The sequence below is a fragment of the Brassica napus genome, chromosome A2 (assembly GCF_020379485.1).
Source record: "Brassica napus cultivar Da-Ae chromosome A2, Da-Ae, whole genome shotgun sequence".
Classification (NCBI taxonomy): Eukaryota; Viridiplantae; Streptophyta; class Magnoliopsida; order Brassicales; family Brassicaceae; genus Brassica; species Brassica napus.
The window spans coordinates 1,392,722-1,412,646 of record NC_063435.1 but is presented as its reverse complement, the minus strand read 5'-3'; the positions used below and the strand labels follow the sequence as shown (position 1 = coordinate 1,412,646).

General features: G+C 37.3%; 5 protein-coding genes and 1 long non-coding RNA gene across 6 annotated transcripts; 3 read left to right on the top strand and 3 right to left on the bottom strand.

Annotated features, from left to right (window-relative positions):
• Positions 1 to 1,177: 1,177 nt before the first annotated feature.
• LOC106364626 (ribulose-1,5 bisphosphate carboxylase/oxygenase large subunit N-methyltransferase, chloroplastic-like) lies at positions 1,178 to 3,916 on the bottom strand. Its single transcript, XM_048748310.1, has 11 exons — positions 3,361 to 3,916; positions 3,216 to 3,291; positions 2,937 to 3,142; positions 2,782 to 2,868; positions 2,592 to 2,684; positions 2,352 to 2,506; positions 2,176 to 2,260; positions 1,994 to 2,080; positions 1,788 to 1,907; positions 1,560 to 1,661; positions 1,178 to 1,467 (listed from the first exon to the last, which is right to left on the bottom strand). The coding sequence occupies exons 1-9, from the start codon at positions 3,697 to 3,699 to the stop codon at positions 1,884 to 1,886; spliced, it is 1,152 nt and encodes a 383-aa protein (XP_048604267.1). The 5' UTR covers positions 3,700 to 3,916; the 3' UTR covers positions 1,178 to 1,467; positions 1,560 to 1,661; positions 1,788 to 1,883.
• A 73-nt stretch (positions 3,917 to 3,989) lies between these two features.
• Positions 3,990 to 7,004, bottom strand: LOC106367225 (COP9 signalosome complex subunit 3). Its single transcript, XM_013806953.3, has 11 exons — positions 6,682 to 7,004; positions 6,384 to 6,499; positions 5,796 to 6,042; positions 5,621 to 5,678; positions 5,454 to 5,543; positions 5,205 to 5,270; positions 4,944 to 5,033; positions 4,692 to 4,850; positions 4,478 to 4,599; positions 4,293 to 4,365; positions 3,990 to 4,208 (listed from the first exon to the last, which is right to left on the bottom strand). Exons 1-11 carry the CDS (start codon positions 6,864 to 6,866, stop codon positions 4,137 to 4,139), a joined length of 1,278 nt encoding a protein of 425 aa, XP_013662407.1. The 5' UTR covers positions 6,867 to 7,004; the 3' UTR covers positions 3,990 to 4,136.
• Positions 7,005 to 7,197: 193 nt separating this feature from the next.
• Positions 7,198 to 8,543, top strand: LOC125581981. The gene is made up of 2 exons (XR_007319808.1): positions 7,198 to 7,432; positions 7,504 to 8,543. It is a non-coding gene; the product is annotated as an uncharacterized LOC125581981 (long non-coding RNA).
• A 2,460-nt stretch (positions 8,544 to 11,003) lies between these two features.
• Positions 11,004 to 13,128, bottom strand: LOC106367226 (3-isopropylmalate dehydrogenase 1, chloroplastic). Its single transcript, XM_013806954.2, has 9 exons — positions 12,864 to 13,128; positions 12,661 to 12,790; positions 12,476 to 12,587; positions 12,197 to 12,361; positions 12,029 to 12,115; positions 11,835 to 11,951; positions 11,644 to 11,751; positions 11,350 to 11,556; positions 11,004 to 11,256 (listed from the first exon to the last, which is right to left on the bottom strand). Exons 1-9 carry the CDS (start codon positions 13,081 to 13,083, stop codon positions 11,182 to 11,184), a joined length of 1,221 nt encoding a protein of 406 aa, XP_013662408.1. The 5' UTR covers positions 13,084 to 13,128; the 3' UTR covers positions 11,004 to 11,181.
• Positions 13,129 to 16,535: 3,407 nt separating this feature from the next.
• LOC106367227 (peroxidase 55-like) lies at positions 16,536 to 18,318 on the top strand. Its single transcript, XM_013806955.3, has 3 exons — positions 16,536 to 16,992; positions 17,077 to 17,268; positions 17,559 to 18,318. The coding sequence occupies exons 1-3, from the start codon at positions 16,762 to 16,764 to the stop codon at positions 18,132 to 18,134; spliced, it is 999 nt and encodes a 332-aa protein (XP_013662409.1). The 5' UTR covers positions 16,536 to 16,761; the 3' UTR covers positions 18,135 to 18,318.
• A 335-nt stretch (positions 18,319 to 18,653) lies between these two features.
• On the top strand, positions 18,654 to 19,207 carry LOC106379683. The gene has a single exon (XM_013819579.3). It carries the CDS (start codon positions 18,844 to 18,846, stop codon positions 19,054 to 19,056), a length of 213 nt encoding a protein of 70 aa, XP_013675033.1. The 5' UTR covers positions 18,654 to 18,843; the 3' UTR covers positions 19,057 to 19,207.
• The last annotated feature ends 718 nt before the right edge of the window (positions 19,208 to 19,925 follow it).

Below are 19,925 nucleotides of genomic sequence, written 5' to 3'. Positions count from 1 at the left end.
TTTCCCTGTTCCAACACACAGAAACATACACTATACATTAGCCAGTACCTTCTACACACAACAGCTAACTCGATCAGATCAGATTCTATAGTTCATCGTAACGTCTTAGGCGTCGACGCTAATCTACACATGGAGATAGCAAAATACAAGAGTAAAGCTAAACATGAAACCATTGCAGCAAACCAATCTCAAAACACCCCCAAGTCAGTCATCTTAAGTAGTTTTATCGTCGTAGTTACCTGAAAAAACGTAGAGTCAGCTTCAGTAGCAACAGCCTTAGCCAAGAAAGCTCGCCAAGGCCGTCTCTTTCCTACCAAACAAACAAAGCCCATATAGATTCATCAACCAAACCAGTGAAAGACATAAAAGAAGATCTCTTTTCATATCCACAACACTCACTACTCACCGGTGAAGAACTGCGGCGACATCAGTCCACTTAATGTTTGGCTTCTCCCTCACAATCGCAGAGTCCAACCCAGCTCGGAGCTTCGATTGCTGCGGATCCTCACCACCATCTCCGTCTTTGGGCTTAGTCTTGTGCTTCGTCGAGACCGCTCGGAGCTTGCTCCGGATCCTCACCACATCAGAATCATGGAGAAGATGGACGCTTGATTTCACCGAAGAAGGAGAGGAGAGAGAGACACAAAAAAGAGGTGGAATAACAACTTGACACGTAAGGGTCCTTAACGATTCTAAAACTCCCAAAATAAGTACCGGTTCTGGGGATTTTCATATTTTTTCATTTATTTTTGTTTTCCTTTTCTTTGGAACCCCCCTTTAAGACACTCCGATGGAGATGGTCTAAGCAACCCAAAATAACCTTATTTCTATTTGGTACCAAGAGAGAAGGGATCATTGGAACGGTAAATTGCATATATAGACGCATAAACCATTAGAACACCCCCATCAGTGAACTTATGGGGGGGTTCACACAGATTCCAAAAAAAAAAAAATATTATAATAATGAATAGTAATGAACCTGTCTCTCCCAAGCTCTTCCCAATGAACCTGGTTCATCACTGTAGCGCGGACCCCACGACACGTGGCGGTCCGCAATTGGTCCGATTAATTAATTTAAAAAAAAAAAAAAACAAAGATCAAACAATAAAAAAGAATAATAAAAAAATACTTTGTGAACCCCTTTCATGGGGTTCACTGATGCACATGCTCTTATATATACACCAAATTGTAAAATATTTCTAATCATTTTGTCATATAAACCAATGTATCAATTACAAAAATGAAAAAAGTACTTGGTCAAACTCTATCTGAGAAAGATAAAAACAGACAAGTGTCTTCTTATTTCAAGGAGGGAGCGTAGAGTGCTGGACATGGAGAGATGGTTGTATCTGGCAACTCATTTAAAAAATCAACTGTTGCCACAAGGCATGCAGCTAGCATTTTCTTCTCCAATCGGACAAGCCGTGTGGCAACACGCTTCCTAGGATTCAAACTAGGATCTGCCAACTATTGAGCACAAATTCTATTTAATATCATGCAGGTAACCCCAAAAAGAAAAGTAGTTTAATATGTTGCAATTGCAAAGTCTGAAGATATACCAATGCATCATCTTCTTTCAGGGTAGTAGGGTAGCCAGACAAGCGTGTCATGAAGTAATCAGCAAGCTGATCTAGTACTGCTCTTTCCATGCAAGGGCTCATCTACAAAACAGACTTGAGAGTTAAACATTTACAAGTACATGAAATGACATCAGAGACCTCACAAGAAAATATCAAAACACTACTTAAAACAAAACGGTCTTGCCGGGTTACTCATCCTGTACTTACTGAACAAACTGGACCTTGAGACGAAATAACTGATTGCATTTCCGCAGGATCAGACATGTAACCCAATCGCAGGTAGGGAAGCATGTCTTGAACAGCTTATCTTTCTTTTTCCACACGAACCTGAGGCGGATGCGGAACCAAAAAAAAAATCAGGTAAAGACATCACAAAGTAGCCTTTTTAAAACGGGAGAGTCACATGTTCACACCTGAAAAACTTGTTGGGATAATTTTCCATTCCTTTGAGCAACCAATCTCTTGTCCTGGTATTGAGGATCATCAGTGCTCAGCGCTGCCTGAAAATCACATAAGATGTGTAAGCACTTAGAAAATCAAATGAAAAACTACACAGATCAGTAAGGCAGTAAAGGCACCAAAGTTTCATAATTACCTCAACGATTATTCTATCGTAAGGGTTATCTTCATCAACGAATCCATAGTTCAGAAGCAACTTCGCATTGGGTTGCGGCCCACACCTTTGAAATAAAGGACGAGACACAAAAGTAAAAAAGATCAAATCAGAAAGCGAAAGCTAGCAGCCGAAAGCAATATGGGTCATAGACGCACCAGGCAACTATAGGATCCCCAGCCTTATATGCCCTATCTACCACGAGTTCAACAGCACCGTCAACAGCGGTAAGCATTGCCTTGCAGTTGGAACAGTAGGCCAACAAGGGAGGGCCAAGTGGAACCAAAGCAAACCGACGAGCCAAACTAACATTCTGAGTTCAGGAATAAGTCAGCTATAGAAGCAAGACCATATTATTAGCATTGTGAAGGGAAAATACAAGTAGAAATAAATATTACTTGTAAATGCACCACACAGGACTGAATGGCAACAAACGCCTGTTTGAAAATCTCAAATGAAAAAGCTTCGGTTGGTATGTCAAAAGGGTATTGCTGCAAAACAACACAAATCACTTGATGTAAGTACACCGTTCTTAACATTCCATTAGAAAAAACAAGAAAGCTGAAGTTTAGGTAGTAGCCAAAACACCTGAAACAAAGATCCAGCCATGAACCAGACAGTGTCAAGCTCCGAGTATTCTCTTTTAATCCCCTCAGCCCTCTCAAGAACTTCTGCCTGGACCACATGTTAAAGAAGATCAACACTGAGAAACCCACCAGACTAGTTCATACTAAGTGCAATACCTTCGTCGGGCTACCAGTTAAGTATTCCAACTCAGCCTCTGACCACAGCAACGGAGACTCCACATCTAGTTGACCTCGTCCTCTTTGACGATCAAGCTCTCTTATATAAGGATACCAAACTGACTTCTTCCCTTGTTTCTTCTCATACATCAAATATAAAGCTAGGCACGCCAGTTCAGACAACTTGTTCGTCGTCAACAGTTCAGCTGTACGATTAAAAAAAAAACAGAGTTTAAAAGGTTACAAATAAGCTTCAAAAATCAGATAAAGGCTCATTACCAATAGTCTCGTTTCCCAAGACTCTTTCGAGTGTGACCACTAAAGAGTTTGGAACTGAAAACGCCACGTCACCCTTCTGTAAATCACAAAACGACAATCAGAAGTGTATAAAACGACGATAAGGACTAGATAAAAGTCAAAACACCTGAAGATCTTCACTAGCAGCAACGTAATGTATAGGTTTATGGTTCTGATCATGAGCGGGTCTCTCCTTGAGCAAAACCTTGCACGGTGGCAAACCTTTCTTATCCATCCAAAGCTTCAAATCCTCTGAGTCATCTCCTTTGCTTGACACTTTGCTGTGCGTATCTTCTTCCTTTGGAGAGCGGGCGGCGAGTAAAGTATCCGAGCTCGAAGCTGAAACGCACAAAGACCTCCGTGGGATTGAAGAGACTAGATTACGGTTCCTCCACCGAGAAAGTGGGATGGGACGAGCTGGAAGAGAGACGCATTTGGTGTGGAAACATGTGGTGACGCCTTCCATCGGAATTAGAGATTCTGGAGATTCCGATTGTTTTCAGGCGGAAGAATTCTCCGGCGGCGATTCTCAGATGTTTTTTTTAAATTATTATCGAGGATAAGAGAGGGAAAGGGTGAAAACGAAATGGAGAAGACGAGTCGTACGAAAACTGATTTTAAGAAAATAAATATCTATGTGGCGCTTGATGAGACGGGAAGGCCTTTTAACTTTTGGGCTATGGGCCTCAAATTAGCCCAATCGATACACAACGGGGAGACATTCGATTAGAAACATAATAAATGGCACGCAGTTTATAGCTTAATAAATAAATAAGGATTGCTCATTACGTTCGTTGATCTTCGGGTCCAAAACGATTTTTGTGAGAAAAATATGAAACTTCATACCCAACAAAAAAAAAAAGAGTTTTGAGCCGAGTTTTGTTGCTTGAGGTCTTTTGCTGTTTACATGGAGAACTTTTGAGGGACAGTATCAAAATCCTCTCCAAAGTCATACCTTTGCCTTTCCCTTCCGACCTGATAAAAAGTTTGTCTACGGATTAGTCTGAGGAAACTCAGGTTCTAGGACAGAGCAGTCTATGAAACATGGGATTAAGGTACCTTTCCCAAGTATAAAGGATCACATGACAAGCTCTCATCCATGGCTATGAGATTCTTCGACAGCCCAATAGTCCTGAAAATCATATAAACACAGAGCTTGTTTCGATTCTAATACTCCGACTAAATAATTCAATTATCTATCAATTTGGTTTCGTGACAGCAAAGTATTTGGTTCATAGACATACCTTTGGATGACAGAGTCCATGACCTCTATCATCTCACTGGTTTTGTACTGCTCAGGGTCCTCCAAAAATCTGACCATTCCATCTTTCTGATTGATAAGAGCATGTATCTGACCATCCTGGATCTGCATGTTTGGTAAGAAAACATGATAAATGTCACAGATAGTTGTATAACAAGCTTCAAAAAATCAAGTGTGGGACACAGAGAATACAGTACCATCTGAAGCACATGCATTTCAGCCTCCTTAGCATTAGCAAGTTGGACCATGTTGGCTATATCTTGAAGCGACAAGGTCAAGTACTTCTGAGTCAATCTCAGAATGTTCCGCTTGTAAAGGGATGACACAGCTTGCTTAACTAATCCAAGGTTATTGTCCTGAAAAATAGGTTGAATGAAGACTATTAATATCAGTACAGAAACTAGGACGATTAATATCATTAGAGAAGTGAGTGTGTAGGGTAGATTTACCTTTTCAAAATCTGAGCTGTGGGCCACAACCACTGCCTGTAGCTCACTGATCTTCCCTTCGTTGTAGCAATTGCCTACTTCAGTGTAAGGCTGACAAAAGGGTGAACGATTAAAATTATAAGCTATATAGAGATCTAGCTAGTATAGGGTACAAAGCAGCTGAGAGTATTGGATTGAACTGAAAATGAGACTAGCCATCATTAAACGGGAAAACAAGTCATCATAGCATAGACAAATGATACATATACGGTTCAAACTTACTAAAGACCAGGTCTTGAGGTGCCTCTGAGCTGCTGTAGAAGCGCACTTTGGGAGACTGACACTAAACTGCACAAGTAAAAATAATACAATATTTTACAAATAATAACATCAAAAGATAAACCAATGCTTGAAGAGAAAATCGACATAGAATACACCTAGTGAAACCAACATTTATTCAAAACATCCAATGGATCAAACTCATGCATGATCACCCCCACGACAGAAACAGAACTATAAACACAGCCTTACCTGTCCAGAGTGAATGAGAGTGACCAAAATGTACTTTTTGTACGCCTCAAGAGCTATGGCGTTGACACTATGCATTGGAGCAGTGACAACCTGAAAAGGAGTAGTTCGATCGAGTTAAGTCCATGATGGCAAAAAAACATGTGAAAGAGGTAAATAGAATGCCTTACATTGTAAAGAAGCTCCAATGCTTTCTGGAATTTCTTCTGTCCAATGCATATCATTCCCCTGTCATTAGTGAACAACATATCATAAGAAAAATTACTTCTGTATATTAACATATGGATCAAGGACGAGAATCTAATCTAACGGATAGACTAATGCAATGAGGGAAAACTGGCATACCCATAATAGCAATAGAGATAAAAATCCCTAGGCTGGTCAACCTCCAAGATATCATCACTAAGAATCGAAAACCCAGCTTTATAGCACTTAGCCAGCAAACACAGCTGAAGACAATCCGGATGCAACGCAGTCAAACGTTTGCTTGAAACCTGAACCTTACGAACAGCTGACAACAGTGGCGCCACTCCTCGTAAGGGATCCTCGAGCTCCAAGACTCTGTCTTTGAATCTCTTACAAAGAGACACAACTACAAGGCCAAAACAATAACACTCATCATCATCTCCCCAAGAGATTATAGTCCTGTTCGTTTGGTTGCCGCAGGTTTCGGCGTCAGCGGCGGCGGCAGCGTCAATGAGGACAGTTGTTGTTCGTTTCGCAGACGCTGTCGCTGCCGCATATCATATCGCGACCGCAGGTTTTATCGGCGTCAGCCGCAGGACGCAGCGTTCGGACGCTGCCGCTGCCGCCGGTTCCTGCGTCAACGAAATGAACAAGAATCGACGCAGAATGTTGACGCTGCCGCTGCCGCCGGTACCTGCGGCAACCAAACGAACAGCCCTAATAACACAGAGAGGTGCAAGTGATTACATTTGTCGCTGGCTATACGAATCTGCTCAGCATCGCAAGAAGAAATGAACCGAGAAATCAACAGAACCACATCTAAAGCTTTCTCATTCGACATTGGACCACACGTGAGAACATCGCTGGAACAATCAAACAATACAACGAGTTTACAAAATCAACTCTAAGAGTAGCATTTTAGTACAAGTGATTATATACGATTATCATCTATCCGGTACAAACCGGTTATCGCTAAACCAAAATCAAATGACTACATTCTCATCTCTAATAGTACCCAAACAAATCAGAGTAGAGTGAAACTCACAGGAGATAAAGGTAGCCGAGAGAATGCTTGGAAGCGTCGAGCTCTTCGAGAGTAGAGAGTTCAAGATCCGAATCGGCTCGGAGCGTCTCCTCAGCTCCTTTGAGAATACGGTGGAGTGCGGATAAGTCACCGGAGCTCGCGGATAAGCCCTGGATTGAGGTTATCAGATTCTCCGTCGAGCTCATGCCTCCGATCGTTTTAGAAATTTCCGATGAGCACAAACCCTAATCAGATTCTCCCTCTCAATATAAATTACTCAAACTGTTTGATTAATTATCTCTGGATCTTCTCCATTAATATATGCTCTCAAGGAAAAAAGCAAAGTGGGGATACTCTGATTCAACTAGAGGCTCTTGATATTAGACGGCTCGTAAGTCCAAGCGCCTAAACCGGATTCTAACCGTCTTGTAAAATCAGATACTATTCGGATCGGTATGAATCAAATAGTGTTGTGCGTCTCTACAAAGATGGGTATGGTTTTTGAAATAGTCCTTATTACATGGTTGGTAACACTGACCTTTTGTTCATTTTTTGTTTGTTTGAATCTTATAGTTTCGCGGAGTGTGGCTTGATGTTGGGTTGTCTAGACGAATTGGCTACGAAGTTTGTTAAGATTATATCTACTGATTGTATTCCTAACTACCCTGATTGTAAATTTGTAATCTTCCTACGTTGCTGGTGTACCGTCACGGGGCTGTGAAAGGAACACATGTGGGGTTGAAGAGCGTTGGTCGTAGGTGCACCCCAGAGAGTAATTTTGAAACCTTCTTTGCCTTTTGTTTGAGGAGAATGGTGTCTGAACATGTTTGCTTTTTTTTACAGGTGTAGCGTTAGTTTTGTGTCAGTCAGAGCCAGTTCTTAACGATGGTAAAAGCGGAGACGATGACTCCTCAAGGGAAGCTGTGATGGCTGGAGTTCGAAGACAGTTCATAGAACGAGTGGTGAAAGACTATGAAGATAAAGATACGGATGATGATGATTACAATAGCGATTAGAACACTCTCAAAGCTTCTTTTTTTGGTAAGACTCATAAACAAAACTGCTGACTTCATTTTGTCTTGTAATGCTTTCATCAAAAAATATCTTCTTCTTTTCTGAAAGTGGTAGGGAAAAAACCTAGCATAGATGTGAAACAGTTTTGTAATATGTTAAGGGCTACCAAAGAACCCATCTACAAAAGATGTAGAGAATGACTTCTAGATTATCTTTAGCAAATAGAATGGTGACAATTTTCTTTTTTCTTTTTGAACACATAGGCTGCTGATAATTAAAAGTGATTTTTAGTTAGGGTGGTTTTGCAAAAATATAAAGACAATAAATAATTTAATGCAATCAATAGTAAAAAAAAATCACTTCCATGACGAGAATACGGAATTAGCTCAAACAATTGTTAACAGTGAACAATAGAACATATATTATTTTTATATGATCATAAATAATAGGTCAACAATCAATTATAATACCGACACAGAGAATATAAAATAAATAACAACGGGATGAAATTAATCATCTGATATTAATATGGGGATGTCATTTTTAAAAATTAACCAAGAGTGGTGCTCTACTTGGTTGATTCACTTTTTGGGTCTAGGTACGGCAATGTTCGCTCTGCTCGCATCCTTTGCGGTAATGACTCATTTCCTGTTTCTTGCAGGTCTTAGGGTTTAGTTTATCACAAGCTAAAGCGTGATCTTTAATAATGACAGCATAGTCTATGGTTCTTGCAGCCTCTATCTTGGTTGCTGCAAAAGCCAAGAACACCACAAAAGCCAGAGAGACGATAACTTTGATACTTTTGGACATCCCCATATTATTAATAATTTGTTATTTTTATGTTCCAAATAAATTAAATAAATAAATAGTTTATAAAAGAAACTCCAACTAGGAGCTCAATTATTTTCTATTTATTTATTTATTTGTATTTGGAATTTTCTCTGTGTGATTATGAATAAGAGGTTATTGGTACTTATATAGCAGAGAAAAAGATACATTTCAGTTAGTTATTTTTGGATGCTTTGAAAATTATGTTTAGATGATGAATAATGAGTAACCACATAGTTTTTAGTAAACGGATGTTTTTAGTATAGATTAGTTGGATGCTATTTTAAAATTAATGGTTTGTCCGCGCTCTGCGCCAGATATTTTTTTATAAAGTATATTGTTGTTTTAGAATTATTTTATATCGCTTACAGTTATTTTATTAACTGTTCTTTTATATATTTTTATTGTAAATAACTGTTTCCATATTTTTATAATTAGGTTCTTAGTTATTTTAGGATTATATTGTTGTTAGATAAACTTCATGGCCGTGACCAGCTAAGAGAATGTGATGTTGTTGATTAATAATTCTAAGAGTAGTTAAACAATGTGAATTATTGTGCTAATATTTTTAAGTATAATGTGGGGGTGGACATTTGGATATCCAATCAAACTCTATTAAGAGTTCGACTTTTTAGGTTTAAAATTTTTAATTTTATTTGTATATCTATTAGTTTTGGTTCGGATTTGTTCAAACATTTTTGGAGTTAGCTATCTTTTTAAATTATGTAAAATTTGTTTGAAAATCAAACCGTATTTTAAGATCTTCAAAATTTCAAAACTAAAATTAATACATATAATTTTAGTAATGTATGACTAAATATCTAAAATTAATATGAAATTAGTTCGGTTGAATATTTAAGTGGAGAACTATTATCTATTTCAGTGTTTTAAGTATTTTTTTTACTATTCTTAAATATTTACTTTTGGTTATTTTTGGTTATTTCAGATATTTTTGACAATTTCAAGTATTTAAAATATCTTTTGGCTATTAGATCTAAAATTAATTATTATGTTTAAATACATAATTATGATTCGGATATTTTGAATATCCGAAATATTTTGGTTCATGTCGGGTTCAGTTCCGGTACAAATTTCATATATCTTTTTGGGTTAGATTCCTAGTTTAATGTATACCTTTTATTCTCTCTCTTTTGTTGTGTATAATGTGAAGCGAGGAGAATACATATCATAGTTGGCCGCAGTGGCAGACCCAGGAAGCTATCAATGTAAAAGGAAAAAACTTCTAAAGGTGTCAATAGTGGGAATCAAAGCTGGGTTGAGGAATGTCACTAAGGGGACTTTACCAACAGAACTAGTGAAATTTTAATGTTTATCCATACAAATACGTATTAATCCAGATTCAAGGAGTGTCTGTGACATCCCATCTTCTTATGTTAACGTTGGTCCGCCATTGGTCGGGGGACTAAACTAAATGCATGGAAGGAGGGAGGGAGAGAGGTGATGTAAGTTAGATCTTTGGGTGATACAAGGAATATCAAAGTGTGGTATAGAGAGGTTTAGAGAAGCCGGTGGAGATATTAACCATACCTTCATAATCGTATGTGCGGCAAAGACGAGACTTGTCATGAGGTTGACTCCTCATCAACCATCAATACATTATACAACTCCCTCATGGAATACGTCTATGTAGATATGACTATTCTGGTTAACTCAATGCAGCACCCATCTAGTTGTATCTGAATTGACGTAATCGATTTTGTAAGGAAAATAACTCATTTATTAAGAAAAATAGCCAAGAAACAATTATAGTGTAATGTTTTGCACTTTGTTCTATTTATTTCTAACGTCACGAATCATATGATCGTATGAGCTCAACCAAATAATTCATTATTTTAGAACATGGTTTTAATGAAGGACCCTTAAATGAAAATGAGTTGACCAGAAGAAAGTGATTCATCGGATTCTATTTTAGACATTTTTTTTTTTTTTTTGTCGACAACTATTTTAGACATCTAGGTCTCGCAATTATCTCGTGATCCAGATTGCAACATGAATATTACATGTTTGATTCCACTCAACAAGTATGATACTCTTCTACAAAAAAAAAAGGGTGTGAAATGATATAGTTGTAAAACGTCGAGCTTTTTACCTCCGAATCTTGGTCTTTTAATTCTTGATGAGAGTTCGTTAGGTCAACCGAAAACGATCATGACTATTTTATTAGAAGTCTTTGGTTCGAATAACTATCAAGACAAAACTAATATTATATTTTGTGGTTTCAGGTTTACAAAGATTCTGAGGTTCGACTCAAAACCCTTTTAGTATTGAAAGAAATGTCGAGCTTCTTCTGTTTACAAAACATGTCGTCAATTGTTTGTATAAGCATAATAAAGTCAATTGATTAGTAAACATCAGACCAGATCAATGTGTAGTTTTTTTTTAAAACAGATCAATGTGTAGTCCTATTATCTCTGCCGCCAAATATGCATTTGAAATTTGAAATGCTATATATACATTAGCATGACTAATGTGCCAAAATATATTAAAAAGAAAAACATTCATTTTGGAGAAGAATCTGTTCTTTAGAATACAGAATTGATCCCAAATTTATTATCAAGAAGCTTGCATATTACGTTTCTAATACATGGATTAGCATATAAGTAACCGTGAAACCAAAGGGTTACCACTTTTTCATCTGCTTTCAATCATCATTAAAACTTAAACAGTAGCTGTAACTTTGGAGTCCACTGATTTTAGCACTTCCTCACCCATCTCCTTGCATCCCACCAGTTTCTGTTTCATATTATCAAAAACACAAGATCTTTTAAGTAAATATTAATAACTGTGCTTACTAACTTATAAAAAAATGAAAATCAGCATACATACATTTCCAGGGGAGTAGATGTCACCGGTTCTAAACCCTTTGTTCAAAGTATCCAACACCGCGTCTTCGATCCTCTTTGCAGCCTTTTCTTCTCCAAGTCCATATTTCAGAAGCATTGCAGCGCTGAGAATGGTGGCCAATGGGTTTGCCTTGTCCTGGCCAGCTATATCTGGTGCTGAACCATGTATAGGCTCAAACAGTCCAGGTCCCTGATTCCAACACAAGTTAATTAACAATCAAGATATTGTTGTACGTAGGAACCTTTGGAAGATTTTCAGATTTTAATTTTATTTTACCGATACACCGAGACTAGCAGATGGAAGCATCCCAATGCTTCCAGTGATCATTGAAGCCTCATCAGACAATATATCACCAAAAATGTTATTGGTGACTATTGTGTCAAACTGCAAATGTTTTTTAAAAAATATTAAAAAACACATTGAGTTACTACTAAGTTACCACTTTAACCAATGGACGAGAAGATCACCTGTTTGGGGTCACGAATAAGCTGCATTGCAGCATTGTCGACATACATATGTGTTAGTTCAACGTCTGGATACTCAGAGGCTAACGCTGTTACTCTTCTCCTCCACAATATTGATGCCTATATGACCAAAAAATAAATTAGCATCACTAGAAATGCCCACACACAACAGATTCAAACACAAGTATCAAACGTACATCCAACACATTGGCTTTGTCGACAGAACACAGCTTGCCACGCCGTTTCCTAGCAGTCTCGAATGCAACACGAGCAATTCTATCGATCTGAAAAACATGAGAAACACATTACTATACAACCAATGTCATGGAGAGAACATTGTGAAGAGTAGTCGTATTAGTAAGCACCTCATGAGCAGCGTAGAACTCTGTATTAAAGCCGACTTCTTCGCCATTTTCATCGGTTTTAATGCCCCTTGGCTCTCCAAAGTAGATACCTCCAGTAAGCTCCCTTACAATCATCATATCAACACCTTCTGCCACTTCTCTCTTCAAGGTGGAAGCATCAACTAGCTGGTAAAAAGTACAAATTTTGATTTTTTATAAGTAAAAAGTACAAATAATTCAAGCAAAATAGTCCCAGGTGATATAAGCTGACCAAATCGAAGATAGGCTTATTATATATACCTGTGGCAAAACAGTAGCAGGTCTGAGGTTTGCAAAGACTTTGAGATCTCTTCTAAGGTAAAACAGAGCCATCTCTGGTCTCAGATGTTTCTCATTATTGTCCCATTTGTACCTGAATACATCCAAATAACTCAAAGCTGAGAATAAAATCTCTGAATCAAGAGTTCAGTAGAAGACACACACACCCTCCGATAGCTCCAAGAAGTATGGCATCAGATTGTTTAGCAGCTGCAAAGGATTCCTCCGGCAAGGGCACTCCGACCAAATCCAAAGCTGCTCCACCGACAGGCATCTCCTGGAAATTAAACTCCAGTCCTGTAATCCAATACATCAAAAAAGACTCAGTTAGCTACTGTCTAAGCAACAACACGTACGCTCATAACTACACCTTCGAGAGATCCAGCTTGTTGAAGCACGTTCTTGGCGACGGAGATGACTTCCGGACCGATCCCGTCGCCGGGAAGTAGAGCGATGTTAAACCGTTTTTTCCCCGGTGAAGCGGCGGCGCACCTTACTCTACACGGCGCGCGAGAGGGATTGGTGAGAGATCTGCCTGGGACGACATTGATCGGATTCAACCGTGTGTTCGTTTGTAAAGCTGCCGCCATTTTTTTTTTGTCAGGAGACAAAAGAGTGTTTGAAATTGTGAAGAGTGAAGAGTGACACAGACACGGTACTTAAAGACACATGTTGGTTTTGTCACTTAGATAGGTATGCACGTTTTTAGTTTTTTTCTTATTCAAATGTCTGAAACTAAATAATAATCCTTTTTACCGGCTCAGTGGCTCACCATCAGCCTTCTAGTAAGTGTTATAGAAAGGCCCTTTCTCTTTATGGTTATTAACATTACATGCCATTACGTGTTTTAGAAGAAACACACATGACACAACTATCACTATTGGGCTTTTATAAAGCCCAGTTATGTAGTTTCGAACTTTCTCTTGAGTTTGAGTCTCGTGTTGACGCTGTGTTGAGTAGAAAGAAAGTTGACATCCAGGAGGCCCTCCTTGCATACAGAAGACGCTCAGGATTTACGTGTTCAACACGTTTGCTAACCAAATTATGCTTAACTAATATACATATGTTGTCAATTCAATGTTTCCCATAATGAATATACAAAAATCTAAAGCAAATATTGAACTGGGTAAAACTTTATATAGCTGGTTTCAATTGTTTAGTGAACCATGTACAACATCATTCATAACATGCCTAGGGTTGATGCTAATTTTTCTAAACCATGAGTGAATGCACAGTTAAACCCTATATCTTCCACCCAATAATATATTAACCATTCCAAAACACGTAGAACGAACACTGATGGTGAAAGCATTAGGTCTCTCAGAAACTGTACCCTGTATTCCAAGTCTTGCTCAGAGTTGTAACGCAAAAGAAACAGAAGCGGTCTTGGAATGTAAGAGAGGGATATCAAACTTGACTGATTGCACAAACCATAGATTAGCCGTAACTTGCGGGCTATGCGTCTAGGAATGTTGAACTCGTCCCGGTGTTTCTTGCCATTAACGTGGTGATAGAACCGTCATCAAGAATTGGTGTGCGCAAGAAGCAAAATATAGTGCCGCAGACAGTATTAAGTGACTCGTAAATAATAACGAAAATTACATGCATGCTATTAAAAAATATTTAATTGTATACAATAAACGCTATAATATATCACAATACAATAGCATAACAAAAAAAAAGCTATCTTAAATGACAGATCTATTATCGTGGCCGATGATACATGTGACCTAATACTGTTATTGTATTGTTCAATAGCATTTTCCCGATGCTATTAATACTAAATTTTCTTGTAGTGTGCCACAACACTCCTGTTAAGAGCAGTATTGCGTACTATGATGTCTGCAATCACAAGCTTCAAAATATTCGCATGTGATGATGTCCTTATGAACATAGTCGTCTGACATGGGAGGCAAAAGAGAAAGAAAAGAAGATACAAGAAACTCTGCAGCCCTGTTTATGTTTGATGCCAATAGTGCAAAGTTGTCGGTGGAGAATCTGGTACCTCTCCGTTGGAAGACGACTGCACACACTCTTCTAACAAGGATCGCATTTCCGTCTCCTGACTTGTGGATCCGACATAATGTTTTAATTGTGTTTCCATGTTAAATAGACAAAAAAAATATCAAAGCAAATAGCTGAACTATTAGAGTGAATTTTTTTGTATAGCTAGTTTCCGTGAGGCATGTACAACATCATGCTTAGACTTGATCACATTTTTCTAAACCGTAAGCACAGCCTAACTCATTATTAATCATTACCATATGTTATAAGATTTTAGAGATTACAAGATTGCATAAACTATATATTTTGTAGTTATTAAGAAATTTAATATATATGTATGTATAATGAATATGTATATGTAAAGAATTTGGTAGATAAGTCATACAGTTTGTATAAATAAGTTTATCGACTAAATAATAAAACTAAGAGAAACTATTATGCTATTAAGGTACAAATGATGCACTTTGTATAAAATAAAAAAAATTCTTATACATAGATACTAGCTTTCATAATAAAACCATGCTCTGTTGCTTCAAGATTCGATCAATAGAATATCAAACCATTCAGTTGAAGAAAGCTTTCTTAGATGACTCGGTTACGCTAGAGAAACTCTTAGATGCAATTTAAACATTGAAGAAATAAATCAAGTTTGATGGAAATGATGATTTCTTTCCTTTCCGAGTAATTTTGAGAGCTCTTCAGGCTTGTGGAAGATTTTTTTCTGTCCTAGGTCGGTCTCTACGAAAGCTACATTATGAGATGGTTGATACCAAAGATGACTCCTCTAGGAGTTGTGACAAAGATTGAGGGAATTTGGAGTGTTGATAATGGTTATAGTCTTTTTCTTTACACAAAAACTCATAGTTGAATAAGAAAAGGAAGTTGAGGAAAAAAGTGGTGTGAATGAGGTTACCAAAACTGCTGACGTTGTGGAACATGTCCACTTGGTGATGGTATGTGATGACATATCAGGACTGTCGCCTGCTATTAGCCTGAGAGTGGCACAACAAAAGTAAGAGAACGACGCTGAAATAAGATGCCACCACTTTTTGGTTGATTTTTGTAAATTGGTTTGATTAGTGGTTACTTATACGTATAGTGATTAAATAGCTTTTCATTTTTATTTTTCCCAATTTTTAATTTTATTTTACCGCTACAAAGTTATTTAATCAAATAACAGACTTATAATTAAATAACCAAGAACCAAGCTAAAACGGGAGAGCAATTTTTGAAGAAGAATTGAGAAACCGAGAGAGAGTGGAAGAGGCGAAACCACGACCACCACTAATACGATGTAGACATTGGAACAACAAGTCATAATTCAAGTTTTGAACTAGAAATCGTTGATAAAATTTAGTTCCAATCACTAATATTTAAACCTTTCTATAAATTTAAATTACAGTTAAGCTCTTATGTGTTTGTAGTTAGTACACATGTGCATATCGTTTACCTACAATGAGCTTATAAATAGTTTTCTTATTTGCGGTTGAAAATCGAATTGATCAAACATTGAAATGTTTCACTTACAGCACGCTAACGTTATATGTTTTTTTTTTCTTTGCGGAAAATAACATTTTAACCATCAGCAATTTGAATATCTATTTGTTTAGGAGTCTCTAGTTTCATCAAAGAGAGAGAACTAGTGCTGTCAGCTCTGATTCTAGAAAGTTAAATTATCATACCAAAAGAAAACTGTGTTGAAAATAATCAAAACTGGTTACATTAATTGTTTATTTCAAAATATCGGCATCAATATAAACCGTTGAGCTAAAGTTGATGAACTACATTAGAACAGGTACATTCGCTGAATTCAAGGATTAGACCAAGAATACTTTCAAACTCATCTTTTGAATTTAGTTTATCCTTTTGTGATTAACGACAATATATTAGTTAGCGATAATTTCCATTTACTCAAGAAAATATTATTTAACCAAATATATTAGTTAAAATGTCACTCTCAATGAAACCCCCTAACTCAAGAAATGTCCTCGCTTATGTAAAACTCCAGAAAATCCCAGTTGTAAAATTCTGTCATTCATCTGTTAATGTGACTATATTCTAATCATTCATAATAAACATACTCTATTTCTATCACTTTTTCATCAAGACAAAAAAACAAACATTTATATTCTATAAAAGAGACTCAGCAGCTACAGATATATCCGGTGGCATATCGGAGAGTCCAAGAAACAGAGTGCTGTCATCCATTATATCCAAGAGGGGACCTTATAGCTAGAAACAAGAACTTAAAGGAGAATATCGAGATGGATACTAGTAGCGATTCAAAAAGACACATGCAGACGTGTTTTTTCCTAGGGATGCTGTTCTTTTGCATGGTGGTCGAGTCGGATGCTGAATTATCAGAAAATTTCTACGCCTCGACATGTCCTAACGTGGAGCTTATCGTTCGTCAGGCGGTTGCAACGAAATACCAACAAACCACCATCACGGCTCCGGCAACATTACGAATGTTCTTTCACGACTGCTTCGTCGGTGTATGTAGCCTTGTCGTGATCTTGAAACTCTTCTTATGTTTATTTTTTGGTATTATTATTCATGTGTGTTTGGTGGCTGTATAGGGATGTGATGCTTCTGTGTTAGTAACGTCTGATAATGGAGACGCGGAGAAGGACGCGCAGGACAATATATCTCTCGCAGGAGACGGTTTCGACACTGTGAATAAAGCTAAACTAGCTGTGGAAGCTCAATGTCCTGGCCGTGTGTCATGTGCCGATATTATGGCTCTCGCCGCCAGAGACGTTGTCGTCCTCGTAAGTCAACGCTCCTTATTGAGTACTCATTTGATTAGCAAAATAAATAAAAAATTCATGTTTCATACTAAACTAACTTGGTGTGTTGTCCGCATAACCTTCTTACGAATATTTATTAGTTTAAATCAAACCAGTACGATAAGTTATTATTTATGTCTTCAAAAAATTTAAAATCAAATAATTTAGATAAAGTTTTTCATTAAAAACACTCAAGAAAATATCTTTATGCAATGTATTAAAAAAAATTGAAAATAAAATCGAGAGAATAATTAATTATGAGATATTGACAGGCTGGAGGGCCAGGGTTTAAGGTGGAGCTAGGGAGACGAGACGGGCTCGTGTCAAACGCGTCTAGAGTTGACAGGAAGTTACCAGGACCAGAGCTAGACGTAAATGGTCTGGTCAATCTATTCGCTAGTAACGGGCTTACAATGACCGACATGATTGCTCTCTCAGGCGCACACACTATAGGATTCTCTCACTGCGACCGTTTCGCTAACCGTCTCTACAACTTCTCAGCGTTCATGCCCGTAGACCCCACGCTTGACCCGGCCTACGCACAGCAGCTGATGCAGTCCTGCCCTCGTGTTGGTGCGGACCCCAGCGTCGCCGTAAACCTGGACCTAAACACCCCAAATGTCTTTGACAATGTCTACTTCCAGAACCTAGTTGCTCGGAAAGGACTTTTCACGTCCGATCAAATTCTGTTTAACGATTTCAGGTCTCAGGCAACGGTGATCAGGTTTGCAAACAGTGCTGAAGAGTTCAATAGGGCTTTTACGTCAGCTATGAGGAAACTCGGCCGCGTTGGTGTTAAGGTTGGGAGCCAAGGAGAGATCCGTAGGGATTGCTCTGCTTTTAACTAATTTATGTCACAAATATTTTAAAAACATACGAATTCTCCTGTTTTTTTTTTATTAATGTTTGTTATATTAAAATGTCATAATCCACAATGGAACTTGTTATATTGGAGTTGTAAAAGCTATTTCTCGGGATTGAAAGAAACATTATTTGAAAATTTGAAATACAAGTACAGTGGAATTCATTTGAGTTTGTACTTTGTATTCAAATAAGTCAGGGGTATACATGCAAATTAACCTTCTAGGTATTTATAGAAATTCACTTACTATGAATTCATTGATAAACGATAGAAGTCTCAAGTCTCAAGTCTCAAAGGCCAAATGTCTATTTCTAACATAACAGAAAAGAAAGAAAAAAACAAGAGATACTACAGACCCACGAGATCGAATCAGATTCTTTTTTTTTTTTTTTTCGAATCAGATTCTTAGCATACACAACAATCAATACATAGTTTTTTTTTTAAGAGTGTGACAATAATATTATAATATATAGTTTTGATACGATCCAGTAGCTGCAGAGAATCGTTCTTTTCTTCACGATGCAAACTTCTAATTTCGTCCGGTTCAAGCCACTGTTTCATTAAGATCTCAATCTTGATTGAAGCGTTCTATAAATTTACATGCATCGTTGTATTAAAACATACATACACTAGCTATATCTCCTACAATTAACTCCTAAATTTAACAAACGCTTTCTATCTAACTAGATCTTGAGATGGCTTTGAATTGGGGACCCGTGTTAATGTCGGTGATTTTTTTCATTGTATTGACTCCCGGAGTATTGTTTCAGGTTCCGGGGAAGACCAAGGTGGTTGAGTTTGGCGGGTTTCAGACAAGCGGTGCAGCCATTGTGATTCACACACTCATCTTCTTTGCATGCATCACAGTCTCCCTTATCGCTCTTCATATCCACATCTACGCTGCCTAGTTAATTTGACATTGCAACTTTTGGCCATCATTTGTAGCTGCATCCTTAATTATATGTCCTGTCTTTTTGTTATTGTTTTTGGTCATCTTTGATTTCTGATTCTCAGTTAAGTACTTGTACTGGAATTACATTATTGAATCCCTTTCCGTTATTTTTCCTGCTAGTATCCTCCATAATTATATCATATCTTTTCTTTTTCTTTTTGGTAAAATGTCAAGTATCATATAATTTCTTGGGCCATCATCGCATGAGTTTTCCTCTTTTATTTTTTGAACTAGTTTGATACATTAAAATAAATGTAACCGGTATATGTTTTTAAGCCATACATATAGTTTGCGATAAGTTTGATGGAGACCAAAGAAATTACAACATGTTACAGTCTAAAGAAAGCTTAGTAGTAACACTTAAGCTAGAGATTGAAACTATGAGAACAAGTTCTAAGAGTTTATATTATCTCAACCTCTCAAGATCATATGTTTTCCTCCATCCTTAGCTATTGTCTATTTTTTTTTTTTGAAATATTTGTATTGGTTTAGTTGACTCCCATCTCTAGTCATTGACCTCTCATTTCTTTTCCTACATTATAATCCAAAAGTATGAATACATATATAGAACCATGAATTATTGAGAGCCAGAAAAGATGACCTGACCATCCTAACAATTTTGATCGTATTCATTAGAACAAGACACAAAAACGTATTTAATTTGATTATAATTCAAATTTCCTATCTAAACTCAATCACCATAACATTTAAAAACCAATTTGACTAACTTTGCATTAGTTGGTAAATAATTGGTTTTATCTAAAAACTTGATCCAATATTTGGGCTTTAATAATCTTAAAAGCCCATATAATTGCAAAATAACGG

What these genes read in the sequence shown, in the direction of transcription:
- LOC106364626 (XM_048748310.1), bottom strand. Translation starts at nt 3,699, where the DNA reads ATGGAAGGCGTCACCACATGTTTCCACACCAAATGCGTCTCTCTTCCA. An exon ending in CTGCTAGTGAAGATCTTCAG is followed by an intron (nt 3,292 to 3,360) that starts GTGTTTTGACTT and finishes TGTGATTTACAG; the next exon opens with AAGGGTGACGTGGCGTTTTC. An exon ending in CCTGTGTGGTGCATTTACAA is followed by an intron (nt 2,507 to 2,591) that starts GTAATATTTATT and finishes TCCTGAACTCAG; the next exon opens with AATGTTAGTTTGGCTCGTCG.
- LOC106367225 (XM_013806953.3), bottom strand. Translation starts at nt 6,866, where the DNA reads ATGAGCTCGACGGAGAATCTGATAACCTCAATCCAGGGCTTATCCGCG. An exon ending in ACCTCAAGACCTGGTCTTTA is followed by an intron (nt 5,034 to 5,204) that starts GTAAGTTTGAAC and finishes CCCTTTTGTCAG; the next exon opens with CCTTACACTGAAGTAGGCAA. An exon ending in ACAGCTCAGATTTTGAAAAG is followed by an intron (nt 4,851 to 4,943) that starts GTAAATCTACCC and finishes CCTATTTTTCAG; the next exon opens with GACAATAACCTTGGATTAGT.
- LOC106367226 (XM_013806954.2), bottom strand. Translation starts at nt 13,083, where the DNA reads ATGGCGGCAGCTTTACAAACGAACACACGGTTGAATCCGATCAATGTC. An exon ending in ACAAGCTGGATCTCTCGAAG is followed by an intron (nt 12,791 to 12,863) that starts GTGTAGTTATGA and finishes ATTGGATTACAG; the next exon opens with GACTGGAGTTTAATTTCCAG. An exon ending in CTGCTAGTCTCGGTGTATCG is followed by an intron (nt 11,557 to 11,643) that starts GTAAAATAAAAT and finishes TGTTGGAATCAG; the next exon opens with GGACCTGGACTGTTTGAGCC.
- LOC106367227 (XM_013806955.3), top strand. Translation starts at nt 16,762, where the DNA reads ATGGATACTAGTAGCGATTCAAAAAGACACATGCAGACGTGTTTTTTC. An exon ending in TTCACGACTGCTTCGTCGGT is followed by an intron (nt 16,993 to 17,076) that starts GTATGTAGCCTT and finishes GTGGCTGTATAG; the next exon opens with GGATGTGATGCTTCTGTGTT. An exon ending in CCAGAGACGTTGTCGTCCTC is followed by an intron (nt 17,269 to 17,558) that starts GTAAGTCAACGC and finishes AGATATTGACAG; the next exon opens with GCTGGAGGGCCAGGGTTTAA.
- LOC106379683 (XM_013819579.3), top strand. Translation starts at nt 18,844, where the DNA reads ATGGCTTTGAATTGGGGACCCGTGTTAATGTCGGTGATTTTTTTCATT.